Raw genomic sequence first — 24402 nt, 5'->3', positions numbered from 1 at the left:
TGCTGCAGCTTGGCAAAACCTCCTTGGCACTTAAAGCGTACCCATCAGATCCAACAAAATTAATTTTTTTTTAAATATATCACTCAGTACCTAATTCTGACCATGTACATCTAATTTTTATGTGTCCAGCACCTTTATTTTTTTATTACACTTTTAAGTTAGCTCACTAGTCTGAATTCCTCTCAAAAGGAGGGGGCGTGGCCTCACTGTGCAGGTCTCCGCCTCCTCCCTCAGTATGCTGTCTGCTCACATCTCCCCTAGGATTAGCAAAACTACAACTCCCAGCTTGTCCTCACTGACAGTAGCGGGACACAAGATGACAGTGGGAGGATTTTTCCTCCAGCTCTGAGCCCTGTGCTCACAGCTGTCAATCAAGGAAGTGTGTCCATGACATAGGTAATGACACATGGACACAGCAGGACTAGTATGTGTCCAAGCAGTTGTTTGACTGGCTTTTTCTGTATGAAATACTGAAAATTTTCTAACGAAAGCAAATGCAAAACCTATTGGTTTTGCATGCTTTACAACAGATCAAAAGTTTTTGTATCTGACAGTGCTCAATTAAGCTTGAAAGGAAAATTTTATAATCTTACAAACAGCCATAATTTAAGAGACTATTATAATTTACCCATGTCTGCAGCTCTGAGCATGATATAAGCTCTCAAATTCCCTTTGAACATATTTGGACATTCATAAAAAAAATTTTTTTTACATATAGAACCACCGTATTTAGTAACCTAAGAGAAAGTGAGTAAGTAAATACATGTGTGAAAACAAAGCTATCGTGTCCCTTCTTCTCTAAGAAGTGTCTGTGACCAGAGTGTCACATCTTAGAGCCAGGCGTGCATTAGAAATGTGTTGGATCTCTTTTCATATTGACTTGTGAATGTCGCGCTGTTCCATGCCGGTGTGATGGCTGTTGATTGCCTTGGAGGTTAATATTGCACAGAGCGGACATTTTGTTTCTCCTTTCCAGAAGGCTCAGCATGTGAATCCCTGAAATAGACAGAGAACATTACTGTACAAAGAAATAACATTGAACCAAACGTCATTGAAACTGTTGTGTTCTCTCTACAGCAGAAGCCGCTTTTTATGTATTTCCAAATTTAACGCAATCCAAAATATTTTCCCATTTTTCAAGTTCAGTGGTAACCAGCATCAAATCCTAAAGACAGTGTCCTAGTAAATCTCATGCAGATGAACCATAGCCCCAGTGCATCTACGAATCTTATATACTGTAACATGGCAGCATTTACTAAAAATGCACCCACATTGTCTGCCACTGGCTAAAAGGGCTTTTGTGCAGTTTATAGCTATAGAACTGTAAATTTTTCTATACTGTTTAATGCATTTCCACATATTAATCTGAAGGATCTCAATTGTGTGGAGTTGCTGTTTATTAAGTATGGCCAATGTAAATTGTACAAAACGACAAAAACAAAATTGCATCCAGTTATATCACCCCAGCGCATCCAAAATACAATAGCAACTCTGAAAATAGTCTTGTTAAAAACTATGTATACAGAGAAAAGCAGTCTCCGTAGCGCACACTGCGGGAAATGTGGGCAGAAATATATGGAGATGAACCACTGATGTGGGTATGTGCTATAGCGTCACAGGGATGCATTTACTTAGACAAAAGCAATGCAAAATACGGAGAGAAAAATGTAGTAAAGCACTCACCCGAAGTAGACGCAAGAAGGCACTTTTATTCCCTGTGGATTAAGGGAAGCACAATGCAGGGAGGGGAGGAAGAAATCAGAACTCGTGGTTGACTGTCCCGTTTTGCGGGGTCTTCCTGCTTGGTCACGCCCACCAGTGATGCGCACGGTCCCGTTTAAATAGACACGGGTGCCATGGCTTGTCGGCTGACGCGTCAGAGAGGTTGCTAGGCAACAAGAAGCTAACACAGCGATGTCATCCCGGCGATGCGTCTGAGGGAGGAATACATTTGTATATGCGTGTGGGGGTGATGCCCCGCAATGTTAGCCTGTGGAAAAACAAAAGATGGTAAGGGGAAGAGAGCAGAAGACAAGGGAACAGAGAATTGGGAGACAAGTAGTAAATTATCACTAACAACAGAGTCCCTCGTCGACTCCGCATCTATAAAGAAATCTCACAATTCACCAAGGACGAAGAGTTTAAACAAAACTGGGATGAGCTGCACTTGCAACATTCTATGAATATTGTTAAACTCATTCTCCAGCAGAACGAGAAGAAATAATATAAAGTCACCACTGAACTCTGCAAGAGTAAACTAGAACTCAAGAGCCATCTGCCCCATACAGCAGCAGATACATTTTTTGAGAAACTGGAACACAAACTCTGACAACAGCAAGTGGAACTCGAACAATGTAAAAAAGACAAATTTGTTCATGATAGACTCTATTTTTAGAATAATCAAATCTTTCACTGGCGCAGCACATTTAAAAGTAACAGAAAGAATCCTAAACAAAAAAAATAAAAAGTAAGGATTATTGAACGACTGACTCCAGAGTCCAGTTCCTCAGAAGACCAATCGGTCCTAGCGCACACCGCTCCTATGGAGAGAAAAAACTCACACAACAAAAGTCTGACAATCCCACACCTAGCACAGCAACAGCAACAAATGACATTGCACTCCCTTTAATTGAAAGACCCGCAGAGGAAGCAGGAGAACCAGGAACCGCCACCACGAAAAGAAAAAAGTGACATGGAAACAACAATAAAAGACGACAAAACACTATAATTAATCTCTCGGGTGCAATTAGATGAAGATGGCGAGTCATTACTCAAAAAAGGTCTTTACTTTTGCATCGCAGAACCATTCAGCTGGACAAATTTTAGTCCTCACTTTGCTAAAGAACCATCTCAAACTAGAGATCTAGAACTCCTGCTGAGCATAGCAAATCCTGAGCTCACTGAACAAAATATGGAAACTCGCACAGTCTCTGAATTTAGAGGAGGCCGGAAATCCACTTTCTGTCTGCCAGTAGCAAGCGGTTCCAGCTTAGACCATTTCACACATGCAGTGCTACAAGATTTCAAAGCTTTGGTCTACCCAGTACCAATTCCTAATCTGTTGCCCAGAGAAAAAAGCCTTAACACGGCTCAAGAGCTGTCCAGACCTCATAATCAAGATAGCTGATAAAGGCAACAACACCGTGATTATGTCAGTTGAACAATACAAAAGAGAGGCATACTGTCAACTTTCTGACCCTACAACCTACCTTGAAATTGCTGCGGACCCCACTGCTAAGGTCTCATCTCAACTGCAATCATTTCTAAGACAAGTCAAAATCCATATGCTGTCACAGCAAATAGCCAAGAAACTTCTTCCCAAAACTCCAGCTAAGCCTCAGTGGTCCTTCCTTCTGAAGGTCCACAAATCGGTGAATAACCCACCAGGGAGACCCATAATTTCTGGGATATGATAGACCATAGAATTTCTATTAAAGAATCTCGACTAGCTGCTAAGATTCCCAAATAGAGACCAGTGACAGTCTGGGATCGATAGATGTGGAATCCCTATATACAAGAATTCCACATGAGGCAGGTGTAGCTGCAGTTGAAGAATTCAGCAGAGCGGTAGGAAAAAACGGATGCCTTTATTCACTTCATAAGAACAGCTCTGAAATTGGTCCTTAACAGCAACTACTTTCAGTTTGACGATATGTGGTACAAACAGGAGACCGGTACAGCGATGGGGACATCGGTCTCCTGCACATACGCAAACATCTTTTTGTCCCTCCTGGTGGCTGAAATGATCTTTTCATCCACAAAACCCTTTTTGAGACAGTTTAAGCTATATAGGCGCTATGTGGATGACATTTTCGTCATCTGGTCTGGCGATAAATCCAGCTTTGACCAATTTGTCCACTTGAACACTAATAATACTATGAATATGGCCTTCACCTCCACCTTTTGATGCCTCTCAAGTCACGTTCCTGGATGTGCTTGTCACATTGAGAGAGGGTGCAATAGAAACACAAGGTAACAGGAAATCCTTCTCACCACTAATGTATTTACATTACAACTCTTACCACCATGAGAACATGAAACATTCGCTTCCATACAGCCAATATCTACGACTTAAAGGGATTATCCACCATAAGGTGATTTTAGTACGTACCTGCCAAACAGTAATGACATGCTTAGGAAGGATCTGCGCTTGTCTTTACCATAACACTGTGGCTAGCTTTTTGTGAACTGGTATTCCCTATTTAACTTTTCTTTTCTTTTTACTAAAAATACCATAATTCCATTTTCCTCCCTCCCACACATCAGCCACCCCACCCATTGAAACATAAATATGCTGCATCCATTCAAAAGACCTGTGGTTTTCAATCAGGGTGCCTACAGCTGTTGCATTAGTTGCAGATTGATCCCTCCACCCATTGAAGCAGACAGGCTCCCTGTCATCAGCTGACTAGGGAGTCAGGTCTTGGCCACATTGCAATCTGGGAAAAATTTGAGACAACAGTCATTTTGTATGCTGGTAAAAATAAATAGTGAGGTGAAAATCACGTAAGAATTGTGACAAAACCGTCACACACAGGTACAGACGCCATATTATGAACTACACTAACGTTACAGCCCCTGTAGCATAGTCAAACCAAAAAAAAATCCTGGAATACCCCCTTAAAAAGATCAACACAAACAAAGATGTATTCATACAGCAAGCTACTCATCTACAAGAGCACCTCCGAAAAAATGTCTTGATATGGCACTGGCAAGAGCAGATAAAAAAAATCCAGAATGGATCTGATAAGAAAAACTAATAAAAAAAAGAACATAACACTGCCAATCAACCATTTCAATTTTTCCTTCCAGTTCAGTACTATGACTGACACCATAAGGAAAACAATGTACAAACACTGGCACATACTCGAAGATGACCTGGTGCTCAAAGAAGTGGCAGATAACAAGCCTCTAAGTGCACACAGAAAGACAAAAACTTTTAAAAATTACCTTGTCAGGAGCACCTTTAAAAGTAAATCAGACACCACTTGGCTACATAATTTTCAATCCAGTGGTAATGGAAAGGATTTCCACATAGGAAGTGAGAACATCCACGTCAGACTTCATCACCTGCAGGAGACAATTTGTGATTTATTGTTTGAAATGTCCATGCAACAGATTCTACCTAGGTTCGACGTTAAGTTTTCGCGAGGTTCCGTGAAGACTTTCACGCATGGGCCAAGGCGTACCTAGACTGGGAGAGCATCTGCATAAGAACACAACGGCTATGCAGCTGTATAAACTTTCTTCGTATTGGAACGAGTGAGGGGTATCCCGCCCCCGGTGTGCGCAAACACACTCGCCTACTGTGGAAAGAAGCATGATGGATTTCCCTTCTTGAAGTATCGGGACCCCACGGCTTCAATGAGCGGAACGAGTTCAACTCGTTCCTTTGATACATAGTATCATCTTCAGAATGTTACATTGTTTTGTCCATCAATTTACTACTTGTCTCCCAATTCACTGTTACCCTTGTCTTCTGCTATCTTCCCCTTACCATCATTCGTTTTTTCCACAGGGTAACATTGCGGGGTATCGCCCCCATGTGCATGTACAAATGTATTCCTCCCTCAGGCGCATCGCCGGGATGACGTCTTGTTGCTTTGCAACCTCTGTGATGCGTCAGCCGACTAGCCATGACACCCGTGTCTAATTAAACGGGACCGTGCGCATCACTGGTGGGCGTGATCAAGCGGGAAGACCCCGCAAAACGAGACAGTCAACCACAAGCTCTCCCGAGCTCTGATTTCTTCCTCCCCTCCCTGCATTGTGCTTCCCTTGATCTACATGGAATAAAAGTGCGTTCTTGCATCTACTTCGGATGAGTGCTTTACTACGTTTTTCTCTCCATATTTTGTTAAAACATATGTTGCTTATGTGCAACACATTTATGATCATATCAAGGGGCACATTAGCAAAAAACAATAAATCACTTCATAACACCATTTTGTATGTTTCCCCCTCTCCTCTGCAACGTTTTGTGCTCTCCAAAGGCAGGTTTGTAAACCCGGTCTGACCTGGATTTGACATGCAAAATTTTGTGGGCCCAGGGGTAAGGTGAAAAAGCTCTAAATGCAGTGATAAATGTCCCCTATAAACTGATCCTGTATAGTCTGATCCTGCAGTCATACTGTTTTCCACCTGAAGGCTAAAGGCGAACATTTAAGTGATAAATTGAATGTGTTGTTTAGTATTGCCTTCCTTATTGTAGCTGAGGTTTTGATCTCGTTTTGGTGGAGTTTTATTACCAAGCATCAGGTGAGGCAAGAAGAAACCAAGTACTGGTGATATTTATGGAAGTTTACAAGGATTTTACCTTTCAAAGGACAATGCATGAGGTGCGCAGGCCACAATGAATATGACCAATATATATTTGTGATGGTAGCCTTGTTTTCCTTCCAACAGGTTTGGGGTTGGACGAAGATCACCGGCCTCTATTGACAGACAGAATACACAGGGGGACCTGGTGGCCAGTGGAAAGTCTACACCCAACTGGCAGAGGAGTGATGACAATGCGAATGATCAAATAGGTATCTATGTCTGGTACTAAACTTAACCTATAGTATATATTTCTTTGTCACGATAAACCATTTGTTTCTTATTTTGCAGCAGTTTGACACTTGGTTGGACATGGTTAAAATGTAGTATACAGTGCCATGTTCTAATATGTAACAGAACAGCTGTTATAGGACCAACAAAGACCTTTTTGCTAGCCAGCCAACATCCTGCTCTGTACTGACGAGGGGCAAGAACCCCCCCAAAGCAGTTGTCTACTGGTGGATAACTTTTCCTTTTGGGATCGATTTTGCATTGGCTAATAAATCTGTCATCTTCAAAGTCCCTTAAATGAGTGAAACAGGGAGACTAGGAACAAGCTCTTATCCTTCCGGTACAGAGTTACCTTACATATCAGTGGAGTGTAAAGGTCTCCACACACCTTTTAGTGCCTCAAGGACAAACATTACCCCTCAGTCATACATTTTACAGCATAAAAGATGAATTACGGCAAAAACGAATGCCGTTGATAGAAGTACAGGTGGTGTGACATTGTCTGTTCTGGGCAATAATCTGTGCGTAAATTCTAACTAAATAACTGATCGTAATATGTCATATTCACCATAGAAAGAGTTGATATACTTCTGGCATAAACTCAGACTGTAAGGGATTGGAGTGTGATGTGCTGGGGTATTGGGTTCTATAGTATAGGACAACATTTTCCAACCAGGGGGCTTCCAACTGTTGCAAATCTAAAACTCTACAGCTGTCCGGACATGCCGGGAGTTGTAGAATTGCAACAGCTGTATGCACCCTGGTTGGAAAACACTGGCATAGAGCAGTGTTTCCCAACCAGGGTGCCTCCAGCTATTGCCAAACTTCAACACCCAGCATGTCCAGACAGCCGAAGGAAAATGCATGAAGAGATATCGTGGAGAGGAGACAAGAAGGGAGCACAGAAGGACTTCTTTTGAGGGCCATAGACTATACATAGTAACATAGTTTGTAAAATTGAAGAAAAAAAAAAGACAAGAATCCATCAAGTTCAACCTAAAACCCTACTGTGTTGATCCAAAGGATAGGGAATAAGTTATAGATCACTAGGGTAGGATCTCACCGCCGGGACCCCCTGCGATCTCCTGCAAGGGACTCCGGCTTTCTCCAGGAACAGGGCGTGTCGACCATCCCCAGCACGAAGCGGCAGCCAACACGCCCCCTCCATGTATCTATATGGGGGAGCCAAAGATAGAGATACATGGAGGGGTAAGTCAGTGGGGGTCGACACACTCCGTTCCCGGGGAGAGACAATGTTCTGTGCACGAGATTGCCAGGGGACCCTGCAATCTAAAACGTATCCCCCCATCCTTTGTATAGAGCAGTGGTCTTCAACCTGCTGACCTCCAGATGTTGCAAAACTACAACTCCCAGCATGCCCGGACAGCCTGGATAAGCTTTTCTACTGGATACTTCACCTTTAAAGAAAAATTTTATAAGGCAGACTCTACTTCTCCATTTTGAACCCATTTTAAATTTTCCTCCAAAACTGCATAAAAACCGGAATTTGCACAGGCAACCTTAGAACATTCTCTATTTGCTTAAATGACACACATACTCTTCTTTTGTTCGAAGCTTGTGTACATGTAAACACTGTCACACATGAATTCAGTCCACTGGTAATATGTTTGTCTTTTAGATTTACATTTCTATTGCATTACACAATTAAGCTGTCAGTGCAAGTAAAATATTAGGTGTATAAAGCAGCAGGGGTGTAGAACGGTGTTGCGTGCCTAGATTTATTTTTGCTCTTTTCTTGTTATACAAGCTTTGTAGTTTATGAAATAAACCCCATCAGGAATCTATCAGGAATTAATCTGTTTGGCACAGACGTAATATCTAGTTCTACCCTCCACTATCCTTGTACAGAAAGAAAACAGTAGATATAAATTGGTGACACCTAATTCATGGTATTGTGGATTCCAAAATGCAGTTTGGAAAGCTGAGCTGTCAGTGGCCTAACACATAACACAGATGATGCTGTTGATAGAAACCACACTGGGAATAACCCATGTTTTACAATGTGTCGTTGTCCTGTTAAATGGTGTAATATCTCAAGAAAGCTACATTTAACTGAGAGGACATTAAAGGGGTTATCCAGGAAAAAACTTTTTTTTATATATATATATATATATATCAACTGGCTCCAGAAAGTTAAACAGATTTGTAAATTAACGTATTTTTCGTCCTATAGGACGCACCGGCGTATAAGACGCACCATATTTTTAGGGGCAAAATCTAAAAAAATAAAGATTTTGAACCCAATAGTGGTCTTCAACCTGCAGACATCCAGATGTTGCAAAACTACTACTCCCAGCATGCCCGGACAGCCGTTGGCTGTCCGGGCATGCTGGGAGTTGTAGTTTTGCAACATCTGGAGGTCCGCAGATTGAAGACCACTGCATAGGAGGTAATACTCACGTGTCCCCGCCGCTCCGGACCCGTCACCGCTCCCCTGGATGTCGCTCCATCGCTGTCCCTGTCGCTCTGGAACGTCTCTGCTGCAGGACGGGTATCCTCGCTCTCCGTCGCCGCCATCACGTCGTTACGCACGCCGACACACGTGCGCGAAGACGTGATGATGAGGAAGGAGAGCGCCGGCCATACAGGGGATCCCTGAACGGAGAAGACACCGAGGAGGCAGGTAAGGTCCCTCCCGGTGTCCTGTAAGCACTAACCCAGCTATTCAGTCGGGCTGTTCGGGACCGCCGCTGTGAGATCGCGGCGGTCCCGAACAGCCCGACTGAACAGCCGGGTTAGTGTCACTTTCCCTTCAGACGCGGCGGTCAGCTTTGATCGCCGCGTCTGAAGGGTTAATACAGGGCATCATCACCGCGATCAGTGATGTCCTGTATTAGCCGCGGGTCCCGGCCGTTGATGGCCACAGGGACCGCCGCGATAGGGGTGTATTCGCTGTATAAGACGCACCGACTTTTTCCCCCCAGTTTGGGGGAAGAAAAAGTGCGTCTTATACGGCGAAAAATACGGTACTTCTATTAAAAAATCTTAATCCTTTCAGTACTCATGAGCTGCTGAAGTTGAGTTGTTCTTTTCTGTCTAAGTGCTCTCTGATGACACGTGTCTCGGGAACCGCCCAGTTTAGAAGCAAATCCCCATAGCAAACCTATTCTACTCTGTGCAGTTCCCGAGACAAGCAGAGATGTCAGCAGAGAGCACTGTTGCCAGACAGAAAACAACAACTCAACTTCAGCAGCTGATAATTATTGAAAGGATTAAGATTTTTTTAATAGAAGTAATTTACAAATCTGTTTAACTTTCTGGAGCCAGTTGATATAAAAAAAAAAAAGTTCCTGGAATACCCCTTTAACACCTAGTTTCATCTACATGTCACAGGTATACATCTGCCGCTTGTCAAAAAAGTTACCTACCATTTCATGTTTCCAGCGGACCCATTGACTTTAAAGAGAATCTGTCAACTGTAATTCTTGTTTTAAACTGCCGACACTTTTAGATGCTTTTAGGACAAGGAAACACATGGTACCTTACATATATCCATCTTTACTTCCTTAACATAGAAAGATGCTTTTATTTTCTGGTGCAAAGTGTCAAAGAGGCATTTCTAAGCCCCTGAAGTGCTGAGGGCTGGAACTCCTCCCATCCCTGTCCCTGCTTGATTGACAAGAAAATGGGTCTGCTAATTTATACGGGTCCAGCAGATGGGCCTAAATCATAATAGTGCTCCCAAGCATAAATAACAACAAAATAAGCCTATTTAGTAGTGCAAATTAAGGCAGGGAGGGCCTAAAATATAACTTTTATTGTATCTATTAAAATGTTTCTTAAATTAAACACCCAGTGTCAGTGTTATAAAATTAAATTAAATATGTCAACTGCAGTATACACATAACACATAGACATCAATGTCCGGTGTCCATGCTGTTAACAAGATTTCTAGAGGATGCAGATTTAGTGATACAGAATCACAGATAGAACATATTTCAATATTGTAATTCCCAGAATCACAGATAGAACATATTTCAATATTGTATAATTCCCAACGCATTTCTAGCGCAATCATGCGCCGTCCTCAGGGGAATAAAGACAAAAAGCAAACTATCAGGTATCATTGACAACCTGAGATAGATATAAACAATTGGTTCTCATATTATGCATCAATCAGATCAGATAGTCCTCAATGGAGGATCACCTATACTGCAGTCCCTTAAAACGGAGCAGTTAGTCACCCTGCTCACTAGATTCGGGACTCAATTGCCGTGGAGCTCCAGGTACGTATAAAGTGATGTATTCAGATACGGTCCTGAAGTACGGCAAACGGTTCAGACGGAGCGCATACCTGCAGTGGCAGGGAGCCGTCACTATCGGCTGCTGTGCGCTCTGTGCCCTGCTTGATTGACAGTCAGCAGAAAGCCGAGCCCTATGCAGGGACAGGGTTGGGAGGGGAAGTGAGAAGGTTTCCCAGCCCTCAGCACTTCAGGGGTTTGGGAGTGTCTCCTTGACTCTTTACACTAGAGGATAAAAGCTTTTTCTATGCTATGGAAGCACAGACAGATATACAAAAGGTACCTTGTGTCTCCTTGTTACAGTGTCAGTAGTTTGGAATGTGAATTGCAGCTGACAGATTCCCTTTAATGGGCCAAATACAGTCTAATGGTGAACTAAAATGCATGATCTGCTGCACTTTACCCACCAGGAACATGTTACTGTGTACAGTAGCAAAGCTTTTAGACAGGTTGCCTAAGTACATCTGCGATATGTGGCCAAAATGTGCTCATGCAAACCGCAATAATGTGACCCAGTGTCATCATGGAGCCCACATAAACCCTAAAGACCTGTTACAGCAATAGCCATTTTTTCAGGAATTGCAGTGTATTTTTTTATATATCCATTTCTTACTCTGAGACTGTTCCCTTTACAAACAACATGGTGTTATGAGATACCTTGGAGTAGCTGCTTTCCCTGCCATCAGAGAACAGGCAAAATGTATCTCTCCTGTAATCTGACAGTGGAGACAGGAGGGAGATTATTGTCATGTCAGCACATCATCACCTGCAGCCCTTCATCGCAGTATACAGTGCTCCCTCAAGTTACAATATTAATTGGTTTCAGGACGACCATTGTATGTTGAAACCATTGTATGTTGAGACCAGAGCTCTATGGAAACCTGGTAATTGGTTCTGAAGCCACCGAAATGTCATTCAAAAAAAGGAAAAAGTGAGGATTAAAGGAAAATAAGTAGATAACTAATATAGATAAAGCAAATCCTTACATATAAAAGAAAGAAAGATCTGCTGGGAGCAGTAATCACTGTCTATGTCAGTGTTTCCCAAACAGGGTGCCTCCAGCTGTTGCAAAACTACAACTCCCAGCATGCCCGGACAGCCGTTGGCTGTCCGGGCCTGCTGGGAGTTGTAGTTTGGCAACAGCTGGAGGCACCCTGGTTGGGAAACAATGGTTTATGTAGGGGTCAGGATCTTCTTTAGGGTCCTATACAGTACACACAGTGTCTCAAATGGAGCCGACCTTACTTGGTGTCCAAAGGAGCAGCTAACCCTGGCACAGGTAAGGAGCATACAGAACTTGTAGTCCCTCCCTGTACTGTAGGGGGCGCTACCAGACAGCCAGTCTGTGCATGCACTTCAGTAATAGAGGTGATTTACCAGTAAAATGCCAATTCTGATTGGTCAGTTGTGACAGGTTTCACAGATCTGGACTGTCCGTAGTATTGTATGTTGAGTCTGGTTTCAAGTTACAATGGTCCAGAAAAGACCATTGTATGTTGAAACTATTGTATGTTGAGGCCATTGTAAGTTGAGGGATCACTGTAGATGCATGTGGATGTCTCCTTTCATCTGCTGATGGTGCTTGGGCCTGTGCTAGATGCATTCAGCTGCACCAATATTTTACTAATATAGAACAAGACAGTCGTTTGGTTGCTAAGAAGAAAAGATCATGCAAAACCACCTTGAGAATGATTAATTCCATGAGATCTGGAGTTGCTTAGTAACGTAAAACTCGGCTTTGGCCATTTCTGGGTTGTCAAGCCATCTGTTCAGCTCGAGTATATGCGCATTTCAACAAAGGAGCAATTAAACTGCTCCATAATTTCGTACAGGGACAGAATGTGGGTTTTTAGGTTTTTTTTTTTTCGCAGATGTTTTGTTTCTATCAGGATGGGAACAGTGAATTAATATTCTAAGGTTCTTTTCTTATAATGTAAACCTGTGTTTATAGTCTCTGAATTACATAATAGAAATGGGCATTAACATAAAAGAGCTCACATTTCAATTCTATTCTAAGTTGCTTGGTATAAAATAAAAAATTATTTGAGAATTTTCTGTAGCAATAGAGAGAAGCGGAGGCTGTCTTACATTGCACTAACATTGTAAGTGGAGATGAGCGAACTTACAGGAAATTCGATTCGTCACAAACTTCTCGGCTCGGCAGTTGATGACTTTTCCTGCATAAATTAGTTCAGCTTTCCGGTGCTCCGGTGGGCTGGAAAAGGTGGATACAGTCCTAGGAGACTTTTTTCCTAGGACTGTATCCACCTTTTCCAGCCCACCGGAGCACCTGAAAGCTGAACTAATTTATGCAGGATAAGTCATCAACTGCCGAGCCGAGAAGTTTGTGACGAATCGAATTTACTGTAAGTTCGCTCATCTCTAATTGTAATAGGAAAGAACACCTAGGTCTAAAAATAGCTTTTATTGGTATACATTAAAATAGGAACATATGCAATACTTAAGGGTGCATGATACAGTGGTAACACAATAATAATATCAAACACAGCTGGTACAGCAGCATTTGATATTGTGTTATCACTGTATCGTGCACCCTTAAAGGGGTACTCCAGTGGAAAACATTTTTTTTTTTTTAAATCAACTGATGCCAGAAAGTTAAACAGATATGTAAATTACTTCTATTAAAAAATATTAATCCTTCGAGTACTTATTAGCTGCTGAATACTACAGAGAAAATGATTTTCTTTTTGGAACACAGTGCTCTCTGTTGACATCATGACCACAGTGCTCTCTGCTGACATCTCTGTCCATTTTAGGAACTGTCCAGAGCAGCATATGTTTTCTATGGGGATTTTCTCCTACTCTGAACAGTTCTTAAAATGGACAGAGGTGTCAGCAGAGAGCACTGTGGTCATGAGAGAGCTCTGTGTTCCAAAAATTTCCTTTGTAGTATTCAGCAGCTAATAAGTACTGGAAGGATTAAGATTTTTTTAATAGTAGTAATTTACAAATCTGTTTAACTTTCTGGCACCAGTTGACTTTAAAAGTATTGCATATGTTCCTATTTTAATGTATACCAATAAAAGCTATTTTTAGACCTAGGTTTACACACAGGTCCACTATATCAGATACTCACCTACTAGTTTATTGCACTAACATTAAACACCTGTTTCGAGGTTGCCCACAATCTAGAGTCATTTGAAGCAGGGCACCCTGGTATCAGCTTATCATTGGGAGATATTCCCAACAAAAGTTTTAACCATTTGCGCCTTGTGCTAAAAAGCCAACATCATAAGTATCCACATGTCATTATTAGACAGTAACCTTTTGTTTATTTATGTATCTCTGTTCGCTTAAACAACTTTTATGGAAAGTTATTTATGAAGATAAACTTTATAGTGTTAAAAAAAAAAAATCCTCCCCTGCACTGACCACTTGCTTCAAATTCAATAGTAAAATCAGTAATACGGTACATGGTATGGAGAGGATACAGATTTTTAGCTCTATTGAGAGATCAGGTTACAGCTGATGCCCATAGAAGTTTATATAGATGGGGGTGAGAGGAGCAGGAAGCAGTTGTAGAGAAAGAGAGATGCTGCTGCTCACAAATACAGAAGCAACAGCAGCACCATGGAAGACATTATACAGCAGTAATAAGCAGTACTGCTGTCAGTCCAGCACTAGGGTGAGACAGTAGAATACTTATTAAAAGCTCCAGCATCTTTAGCATCTCTGTGTATATGTCTCTCTACACCTGCTTCATCCTCTCCCTGCCGTCTCTATAGATCTGTCAATGAAGCTGAAAATCTCCCTTGTGTGTACCAAGTCTACCAATGAATTCAGAGTGCATAATCTGTGTAGGAGTAGAGGAGTCTCATTAATTGAAAATAGACATTTGTTACGTGATATATTACAAAGTTTTTTGATTTTTATCCATGGAAAGTTAGTTGTAAGTAGAGCTACAAGCTGAATCAAATAAAATTGCGCGTGCTGGATTTAGCTTTAATACAATCTACTGAGTAAATGGAGGATCCTGCACATAGTGGACAAGTTCTTTCTATACTGGACTACTGACATAAGTATCACTCATCTTCCCCATACTAAGAATAACATTCCTGCTATCCATTTAAACAGTGCCATAGCCAAGAGAGGGTAGTCCCTACTAAAGAGCATCCTCTGCCTATTAACTATACCAGAGACTATTTTAGGATGTAATAAACTAAGAAATGTATTGACCCTGGGTAAAAGGAGCCGTTATACATTAGCTGCTTGAAGCTAAAAGCTTGAAATTGTTTTACAGAGCCAACATGCCACATGCCGGCTGTGTCTAAGGTACATCCATCATACAGAGACAGCCCTACAGGAAGACTTATACGCCAGGATCCTGTACTTCATCTATCCCCTCACAAACAAGGACAGGTGTGTATTATTCCTTTTTCCCTAAAATGCATTAGTTTTAGTCATTTCTCAATTGTTTGTGAATAACATGCTTTAGATGGGTTATATTCAGAAAACATAAATCTCTCAATGGTTCAGTGTAGTACCATAATAGTTTTGTACTCACTGTACCATAGCCTTGCCTTAAAGTGTACCCGTCAGATCCAACAAAAAAAACTTTTTTTTAAATATATCAGTACCTAATCCTGATCATGTACATCTAATTTTTATGTGTCTAGAACCTTTATTTTTTTTTTTATTACACTTTTAATTTAGCTCACTAGTCTGAATTCCTCTCAAAGGAAGGGGGCGTGGCCTCACTATGCAGGTCTCCGCCCCCTCCCTCAGTATGCTGTCTGCTCACATCTCCCCTAGCATTAGAAAAGCTTCAACTCCCAGCTTGTCCTCACTGACAGTAGCGGGACACAAGCTGACAGTGGGAGGATTTTTCCTCCAGCTCTGAGCCCTGGGCTTACAGCTGTCAATCAAGGAAGTGGGTCCATGATGTAGGTGATGACTCATGGACACAGCAGGACTAGTATGTGTCCAAGCAGGCAGGGGGGGCAGTTGTTTGACTGACTTTTTCAGTATGAAACACTGAGAATTTTCTAATGAAAGCAATTGCAAAACCTATTGGTTATACATGCTTTACAACATATCAAAAGTTTTCGTATCTGACAGTGCCCATTTAAGGACGTTAGAAACAAGCAGCCAACTTCCCCTAATACAGAGAACAGGGTTAGTAGTGTTGGTGCCATATATCAGCAGTCACCAGCAGCTCTTCTCCAACATACAACATACTCTAATAACTATGAAGTGCCTTAGCCCCAATGTGAAATTAGAGCCTCTAATCTACCATGTGCCATTCATATTAATAGGGTCTTCTACTGTTTCTTCTTATTATTATGAGACTTTGGGCCCATTTTGGCATTATTGCCTGGTTTGTCTGATACCCCTGTACACAGTATAGCTACTCTTATGATAAAAAAAAAAAAAATCGCATACTCAGAAAACTAGATAAAGCTACAGAATATGGAAGACAAAAAAAATCATACTCTTATGAAGAATAGGAAGTATATTATGCAAGAAAGCCCGGTATTAAAGAGTCCTTAGGAGATGTATAGGGGATGTGGATATCTATACTGCAATTATTGACGTCTGGCGGTGCTCTGGTTACAACAGCAATGCTTCAATCACAGTGAGGTAAGAGAAAGGAAAAAACGGCGACTCGCCAATCTTCCAACGTCTTTATTTAGTAAAATACTCACATAGATGATTCGGGAGGGGGCATACACAGGGGGGGTGGGTACAGAAAGGCATCAAGCTCCATTTCGCACTGTCTAGTGTTTCATCCGGCCATGGCCGGATGAAGCACTAGACAGTTGGAAATGGAGCTTGTTGCCTTTCTGTAACCCCCCCCCCCTGTCTATGTCCCTTCCCGAATCATCTATGTGAGTATTTTATTAAATAAAGAAGTTGGAAGACGCAAGATTGGTGAGTGGCCGGTTTTTCCTTTTTTCTTACCTCACTGTGAGAATAGGAAGTATACTCGCATGATCTAGATCAAGCATACACTACCTTCGACACTGCCGATGTTTTGCACTACATCTCCCATGATGCTCTTGCTTCCAAAATGCTGCCATATCATCATGGGAGATGTAGTCCAAAACATCGGCAGTGCCGAATGTTGCCTATGCCGGATCTAGTAGTTTTAGGGTATATTCACACACGGTGGGTTTGTCGCAGACATTTTCTAAACTGAAAATAATTTTAATACATTGAGATTGAATGAGATTGTTTTGAACATACCTATCTGTATGTCACATTGAATGGCACAGTCGCAGAAATTTCTGCAGCATGTGAATTCACCCTTAGAAACGCAGTACAGTAAAGCTTGAACACAGAATTCCTACAAAATTCAAGCCCCATTGATTTCAATTGGTGTCCGCCGCGGAATTCCACTAGCTATAAGACTGCTGAATCCCATTTAAATCAATAGACAGTAAATCATGGTAACATTTCTGGCGGAATTCTTTTATTCCAATGGAAGATTGAGCTTGTTCTATCTTCTGTCAGAATCTGGTAGATAAGTCTCAGGACTGCTCCGCTCTAGAGAATGGGGCGCCACTTAAAGGGGTACTCCAGTGGCAAACTTTTTTTTTTTTAAATCAACTGGTGCCAGAAAGTTAAACAGATTTGTAAATTACTTCTATTAAGAAAAATCTTAATCCTTCTAGTACATTTTATGGGCTGTATACTACAGAGGAAATGCTTTTCTTTTTGGATTTCTCTGATGTCACGACCACAGTGCTCTCTGCTGACCTCTGCTGTTCATTTTAGGAACTGTCCAGAGCAGCATATCTTTGCTATGGGGATTTTCTCCTGCTCTGGACAGTTCCAAAAATGGACAGCAGAGGACAACAGAGAGCACTGTGGTCATGACATCAGAGAAATCCAAAAAGAAAACCATTTCCTCTGTAGTATAAAGCCCCTGAAAAGTACTGGAAGGATGAAGATTTTTTTTATGGAAGTAATTTACAAATCTGTTTAACTTTCTGGCAACAGTTCATTTAAAAAAAATAAGTTTTGCACGCGAGTACCCCTTTAATGTCTCTCAAGATATTAACCACCAATTCAGAGAAGGCTACTACCTGGTAGGCGAGTAGTTGGGATAGCATATGCATTCATATCAGAACAGGTGCGGTGAAACATAGGAGGAGCTCTGCTTTGTATAAAGAGGTTGGTAGAGCATTTATATGTCCATTGATAGACTGTAATTATATGAATAGCATGTAGAAAGTAGCACTCACCAGGATGTTGAGGATAAAACCTTCAATGCTTTAATAAATCCATTAAAAGGTAGTCATTATCAGTGAACGGCAGGACGGGTCACGCACTTTGTCAGACATCACAAAGCGCATGACGCGGGTGACCTTGCACAAAGTAGCTGAGACGCCATCCTCTCCATTCTGCCGCTGTCCTGCCATCCACTGATGATGACTATATTTTAATGGGTTTATTAATAAAGCTTTGAAGATTTCATCCTCAACTTCCTGGTGAGTGCTGCTTTCCACACTCATGTATTCATGTAATACCCTTATAAAGTATTTTAACTCATCACTGGTTTAACATAGTAGAATGAGTAGGTAACTAATTTTTCTTATTTAATGCTAAATGTAAAATTGCCTTTGTTTCCAGACTGACAGCCATTACTCCAGCCATTCAAGCACCAATACACTTTCCAGCAATGCCTCCAGCGCTCACAGTGAAGAGAAGTGGTATGACAGCGGGGAACGGCTGGAGTCAGACCTGAACAGCTATACTTATATTCAAGGAACATCCGCTGACAGCGGGATAGACACTTCTTCATATGCCACTAACCATGTCAACTCAGCCACTCCCGGGGCATCCTCCACATCTCCGCGCTCCGGGCCTCCTAAAGAGAAAGTGGCCCCTCTGTGGCACAGTGTCAGTGATGTGGGGTTAATATCTGATAGGACTTGTGATAGAGACTCTCACGCATTGGATGGGAAGAGGGAATCTCCTGTCACTATGGAGAATCACACTAAAGTCCCCATGGGCTCCAAACCATTAACAAGAGAAAACAGCGCCTACAGCCTCAGCGATGCAGCTTCACATACCAGGTAGTATCTCAGCCTGTGTTAATGCATATGTCACTCTGTGGTGTAATCGCAGCGGTGGTGGGTTCTTTTCCTAAGAGACACAGTACGCAGAATGAGGATTAGCACACTGTCATGTTTTGTTACATCTCCTTTCCACCATTCCTTTTTTCCCCTAACATTAGAAACAAAATCATTCCATTCCTCTCCCACACAAACTTTACCACATTAGTATAAACTTGGTTTTCATTCTTAAAGGAACACTAAACCTAAAATGCCGAACATTGTTAATAAAAATGCAGATAGTAGAAAAGAAAATATCTTACTAGAACGCACCAATGTGACCACCCTATGGAATTATCAGTTACTTAAAGGGGTACTCCGCCCCTAGACTTCTTTTTCCCTAGGATAGGGGATAAGGTGTCTGATTGCAGGGGTCCCATCACTTGGGACCACCCCGATCTCCCTGCTGCACCTGGCTTTCTTTTAGAGTGTCTTGTGCAGTGCCGGAGGCAGGCTCTTGACGTTACGGTCATGCCCCGCTTATAATGTCACAGCCACACCCCCTCAATTCAAGCCTATGGGAGGGGGCGTGACAGTTTTCACGCCCCCTCCCATAGACTTGCATTGAGGGGGTGTGGCCCTGACATCATGAGCCTCCGCCCGGCATCGCCAGTCATCCAGCACAGAGCAAAGTTCGCTCCGTGCACTGGATGTCTTGATGGGGCTGCAGCCAAGATTGCGGGGGATCCCCAGCTGCGGGACCCCCGCGATCAGACATCTTATCCCCTATCCTTTGGATAGGGGATAAGATGTCTAGGGGCGGAGTGCCCCTTTAAAGTGTCATGGGGACAGATGTCTTTGTAAATGTCTTATCACATAATCACACTGAAGATCAGTCTCTCCCCCCTGTATTGGCTCATAACAGGAAACAATAGATCACATTGACCTTCACAAATATCTGAACGGATATGTGAGGCTTTAGGTTTTGTGTCCCTTTAAATATCATCCTGATGTACATTACTGAACATTTATATTGAAAACAAAAGAAAACTTCACATTAGCTTTTTTATATCAAAAGTGTAAACTTTTGCATAGTAGTGACGCCATTCTAGTAACAGAGGCCGCTGTTGTATTGGGATGCATTTGACGTGACGTGTGTTCTTGTTAGTCTTTCTGGCCGTTGTCTGCATAGAGTTGTCATTGAGTCAGCAGTCTTAAATGTGGCTTTGTGGAAGTTGTCATTACTGTGTTGTGATTTTCAAGGTAGAAAGTGTTGGTAGTTTTCCCATTGCAGCAATTGTGTCTCCGCAGTGTTGTTCTGGCGCAGCGGTTGTCAGTGTCACCTTGTCCTGTCGCAGCAGTCGTCTGTTCCTTAGTTGTCCGTGTTGTGCTGGGCTCAGACTTGTTTATGCAGTGTTGCCTTCAATTGTTATTCTGAACAGTCTGCTAACCTGTAGAATTCAATATCATGACTATTTGGACTCTAAAAACAGAATTATTATAATTTTTTTTTTACTTTACAGACAATAGGTGGTTGCACAGCTTCGTCTTGGAATTGAATGACCGTGTTTCTCTAGATCTTTTTGTTTTATTGGTTGTACTGTTCAATATGGAAAGTACTTAAAGGGGTACTCTGCCCCTATACATGTTTTTCCCTATCCAAAAGATAGGTGATAACATGTCTGATCGCAGAGGGGTCTGGCTCCTGGAACCGCCGCGATCTCTGGGCCAGCACTGCAGCGTTACAAACACAAGAAGCCTGGGGCTTCTGTGTGCATGATGCCACGCCCCCTCCGTTCATGTCTATGGGAGGGGGTGTGACTTCTAGTACACAGCCATCACGCCCTCTCCCATAGACATGAATGGAGGGGGCGTGGTGGAACGTCACGAACACTGAAGCCCCAGGCTTCCGTGTTCATGAATGTCACAGCGGCCAGACCCCCCCACAGTCAGACTTGTTCTCACCTATCCTTTGGATAGGGGTTAAAATGTCTAGGGGTGGAGTACCCCTTTAACCACTAAACTGCAGAAATGCAAATGTATGCACAAAATTCCCAATAGCGATCCTGAAGCTTTTAGGGTTTGTAACTAGGTGTATCATCCCAATCATCACATATGTATTTTTGTAGAGCCAATCCTTGTCTACCCAAAACCCTTGATCCATACAAGGCCTTGTCCGTCTTTGTTTTTGCCATGTAGCCTGTGGGCCAGCTAGCGTTTCTAGAAATTTACTTCAAATTAATTGAAAAAAAAATATATATACTCTTTTTTTTACTTTTCTCATAAGAATCAGAGGAACTATGTCCATAGCTATCTGGTACCAGCAGGATCTAGGCGTTGGTAGATTGCATCTAAAGTAAATTATATATAAATGTTCTCCACTTTTTGAGAAATAGCCTACTAATTTGATCCCAGGGTGTTTTAGTACAGGGACACCCTGCAGTGACCATCACTAAGAAAGTGAAGCATTACAGTGTTCCTACTGTGTTAACAGCAGCCAGCTTGCCCTGCAATGCAGTAAGGCAGATTGTCAAGAGCAAGTAATGCATAAAGCCACTTTACATTTCACAATAGAGGAAGATCCTGAATTAAAGGCATTGACAAGAGAATTGTTTACTTAGTGTACCCATCCAAAAAGAAACAACAACTTTTGAATGTCCCAGGGACTGTTTAGACCCAACTTACAACTAGAACAAATGATGAAAGAAGCACACGACAATCCACTATTCGATGTCTACGTAAACCAGAGAGTCTCTTAGACTTGCTTTGTCTCGATGAAATATAAAAAGAGTTATGTAATGATAGTGCCCATTTAAAGGAGCTCAGGGTGAAATACAATAATAAACTGTACTCACCAGCCACTGATCCTTGGTTGTTTCTTTTCAGTCCCTGCTGTAGAGCGCTTCCTCCTCTCCTCTTGCTACACAGAAAATGCCCATTTGGGCAATCACTAACTGACAAGTAGAATAGACTTCAAAAGGAACAGCCGGATCAACACTGCGCTGGTGGTACCAAGGCCCACACAGCGGGAACAGGTAAAACCAAATTTAATATCCAAGATACAACGCGTTTCGCTGCGCATGCGCAGCGAAACGCGTTGCATCTTGGATATTAAGTTTGGTTTTACCTGTTCCCGCTGTGTGTGCGCGCCTTGGTACCACCAGCGCAGTGTTGATCCGGCTGTTCCTTTTGAAGCCTATTCTTCTTGTCAGCTAGTGATTGCCTGAATGGGCATTTTCTGTGTAGCAAGAGGAGAGGAGGAAGCGCTCTACAGCAGGGACTGAACAGAAACAACCAAGGATCAGTGGCTGGTGAGTACAGTTTATTATTGTATTTCACCCTGCGCTCCTTTAAATGGGCACTAGGGACCCAGGGAGAGTGGCTTTCATTAATTTTAACCGTACCCTACTTCCAGTGTGATTTACCCTATGGAGCGCCTTTTCCTTTCTTTCTAGATGAATCACTAGCTGAGGCAGGTCACCGCTACGGCCAGTGGTTGGCCAAGTGAGAATTTGAAATGTGTTGAGAGGAGGAGGCGCCCAGCAGCGTAGCACCTAAACCAATATAGTTTCTGCAGACAGTCGTGTTTGCCCATAGTGCACAGGTCACCTGCTTTTTTTTTTATTTACTATTTGCTCGACTGAAGCACATGTCAGGTGACATTTAAAGTGATGTGCAACCTACTCTCCCCATCCCTAGAACTTTCATTTACTCCTTACTAGCGTTTTACACAAAAGTTGCTTTCCATTGAAAGTGGTGCTTTGCAAAGTTATTGCCAGCTTCAAAAGGCCCAAAAGGAAATCTAATATTTATTCAGTAACTGTTATTTATTAATTAATTAATTTTTTTTATATGAAGGTCCATATAAACATTGCACGTAGATGCAGTGAGCATACATTTGTATTGGTCAGTCAACCGCTTGATAAAACATTGCAAATGTGTGCCTTTTTATATATTCCGGCAGGTCCTAAACCATTTTTAAATGTTTCCTCCTAAAATTTAGAAAGAAAAGTCTTTGGCCAAATTAGTTTACGCTTAAATTTTACAAAACCAAAGTATCAATCCCTTGCTGTGGGGCATATTTTTGTACTCTTGGACCATGGATGTCCCACTGTTTCAGGATTAGAAACGTATTGATACAATACTTACTAAAATGTGTGGCGAACCCTGGTTCCAACCCTTGATATGGTATAGATTATTTACAAAGTGGGTGACAATCCAAGCATTAAGATTAGCTTTCTCTCATTCTCCCCCAGCACCATGAGCTCTCGGCACTCAGCAAGTCCTGTTGTTTTCACTAGTGCCAGAAGTTCACCCAAAGAAGAGTCTCATTCTGCCACTTCCCCACAGCTCGCACCTTCTTTCTCCTCTTCCTCCTCCTCCCCTTCCGGTCCCAGGACTTTCTACCCTCGCCAGGGTGCTACCAGCAAGTACCTGATTGGATGGAAAAAACCTGAAGGGACTATAAACTCTGTGGGCTTTATGGATTCCAGAAAGTAAGAGCCCTTTATGTTCTGCTCGTACATTATACTAGTAATGCGCTAATCGCTTGGAACGTGTTCTAAGGGTCTATGCTCTATACTGCAATGTACAGCATTGGAGACTACACTAGAAAACTTGTGCTTCTCTTGTGACTTTAGGGATTTCTTTTTTTCTGCATGTATGTAGTCTTACATTATAACTACTAAAGATCACACAGCGCTTTACACACAGGACATAAGACAGATTTTAGAACAGGTTTCTTCCTAACCGGTATCCATGCATGATTTTGTGGTGGTCATTACAAACGTAGTTATCATTCTCCTTTCCCTGCTTTCCTCCATATCTTTCCTCATTCCTTGTGATAAATAATGCAGTAACCCACCATAAGCCAGACAGTCTTTAATTTTTAAAGTCCTTTTCCTGAACTCTTTCTGTTTCCTTCAATAAAAGAAGACACCAGATTGATTGTGTGGAGATGCCACCCACAAGGCTACGTGCATCAATAAGGGATCTGCAGGCTTCTCCAAAGAGAGTGTCCACAGTCCAAGACGAGCTTAAGAAGCTTATTGAGATGGAAGGGCCACCTGCTGGATCAGAGAAGCCTTTAAAGGTACATTTGATATATGCAAAAACTACATATATTCTGCAAGGTAACCAGTGTTCTTTTGAGTCTCTCTGTCCTCTTAAAGGGAACCAATCATCAGATTTTACCCTATATAACGCTTGGCAAAGCGTTATATAGGGTAAAATCTTTATTTTCACCATTCCCGGGGGATGCTCCTGCCCCCAGGGATGGTGAAGATATGAAGTTATAAACTAGTCACCGCCGCTGCCGTAAGTAGTCACCTGGGCGGGGAGCTCTTCTCCTCTACTCCCGTTCTTCGGCCGGCAGCGACGCCCCCTTCGCTTGATTGATGGACCACGTCATTGTTCCGCTCACTGAACAGACGGAGCTGAGTGATGACGCGGCCCATCAATCAAGCGGAGGGGGCGTCGCTGCCGGCCGAATGAAGGGGAGTAGATGAGAAGAGCTGCCCGCCCAGGTGACTACTTACGGCGGCGGCGGTGACTAGTTTTTAACTTCATAT

The 24402-nt window shown here is 42.3% G+C and overlaps 1 protein-coding gene and 1 long non-coding RNA gene across 8 annotated transcripts in view; one reads left to right on the top strand and one right to left on the bottom strand.

Moving 5' to 3' along the window:
- Nucleotides 1-2534, bottom strand: part of LOC130295238 (uncharacterized) — a 4224-nt gene extending 1690 nt beyond the window's left edge. The window contains exons 1-3 of the long non-coding RNA XR_008848745.1: nucleotides 2078-2534; nucleotides 1684-1990; nucleotides 1-996 (exon numbers count right to left, since the gene is read on the bottom strand). The exon at nucleotides 1-996 is cut by the window's left edge and continues 1690 nt beyond it. This is a non-coding gene — a long non-coding RNA (uncharacterized LOC130295238). The remainder of the gene's footprint in view (nucleotides 997-1683; nucleotides 1991-2077) is intronic.
- SIPA1L1 (signal induced proliferation associated 1 like 1) overlaps nucleotides 1-24402 on the top strand; it is a 278502-nt gene that overhangs the window by 234632 nt on the left and 19468 nt on the right. For 6 of the 7 annotated variants that reach the window (XM_056545756.1, XM_056545757.1, XM_056545754.1 and 3 more), the window contains 5 exons: nucleotides 6406-6530; nucleotides 15073-15191; nucleotides 18408-18853; nucleotides 23089-23328; nucleotides 23765-23924. In XM_056545756.1, the coding sequence (XP_056401731.1) occupies nucleotides 6406-6530; nucleotides 15073-15191; nucleotides 18408-18853; nucleotides 23089-23328; nucleotides 23765-23924 (1090 nt within the window). The remainder of the gene's footprint in view (nucleotides 1-6405; nucleotides 6531-15072; nucleotides 15192-18407; nucleotides 18854-23088; nucleotides 23329-23764; nucleotides 23925-24402) is intronic. The other variant, XM_056545760.1, reaches the window with a different exon arrangement.

Source organism: Hyla sarda, chromosome 11, assembly GCF_029499605.1.
Source record: "Hyla sarda isolate aHylSar1 chromosome 11, aHylSar1.hap1, whole genome shotgun sequence".
NCBI lineage: Eukaryota > Metazoa > Chordata > Amphibia > Anura > Hylidae > Hyla > Hyla sarda.
The sequence above is the reverse complement of the archived record's forward strand: the minus strand, read 5'-3'. Positions and strand labels throughout refer to the sequence as shown.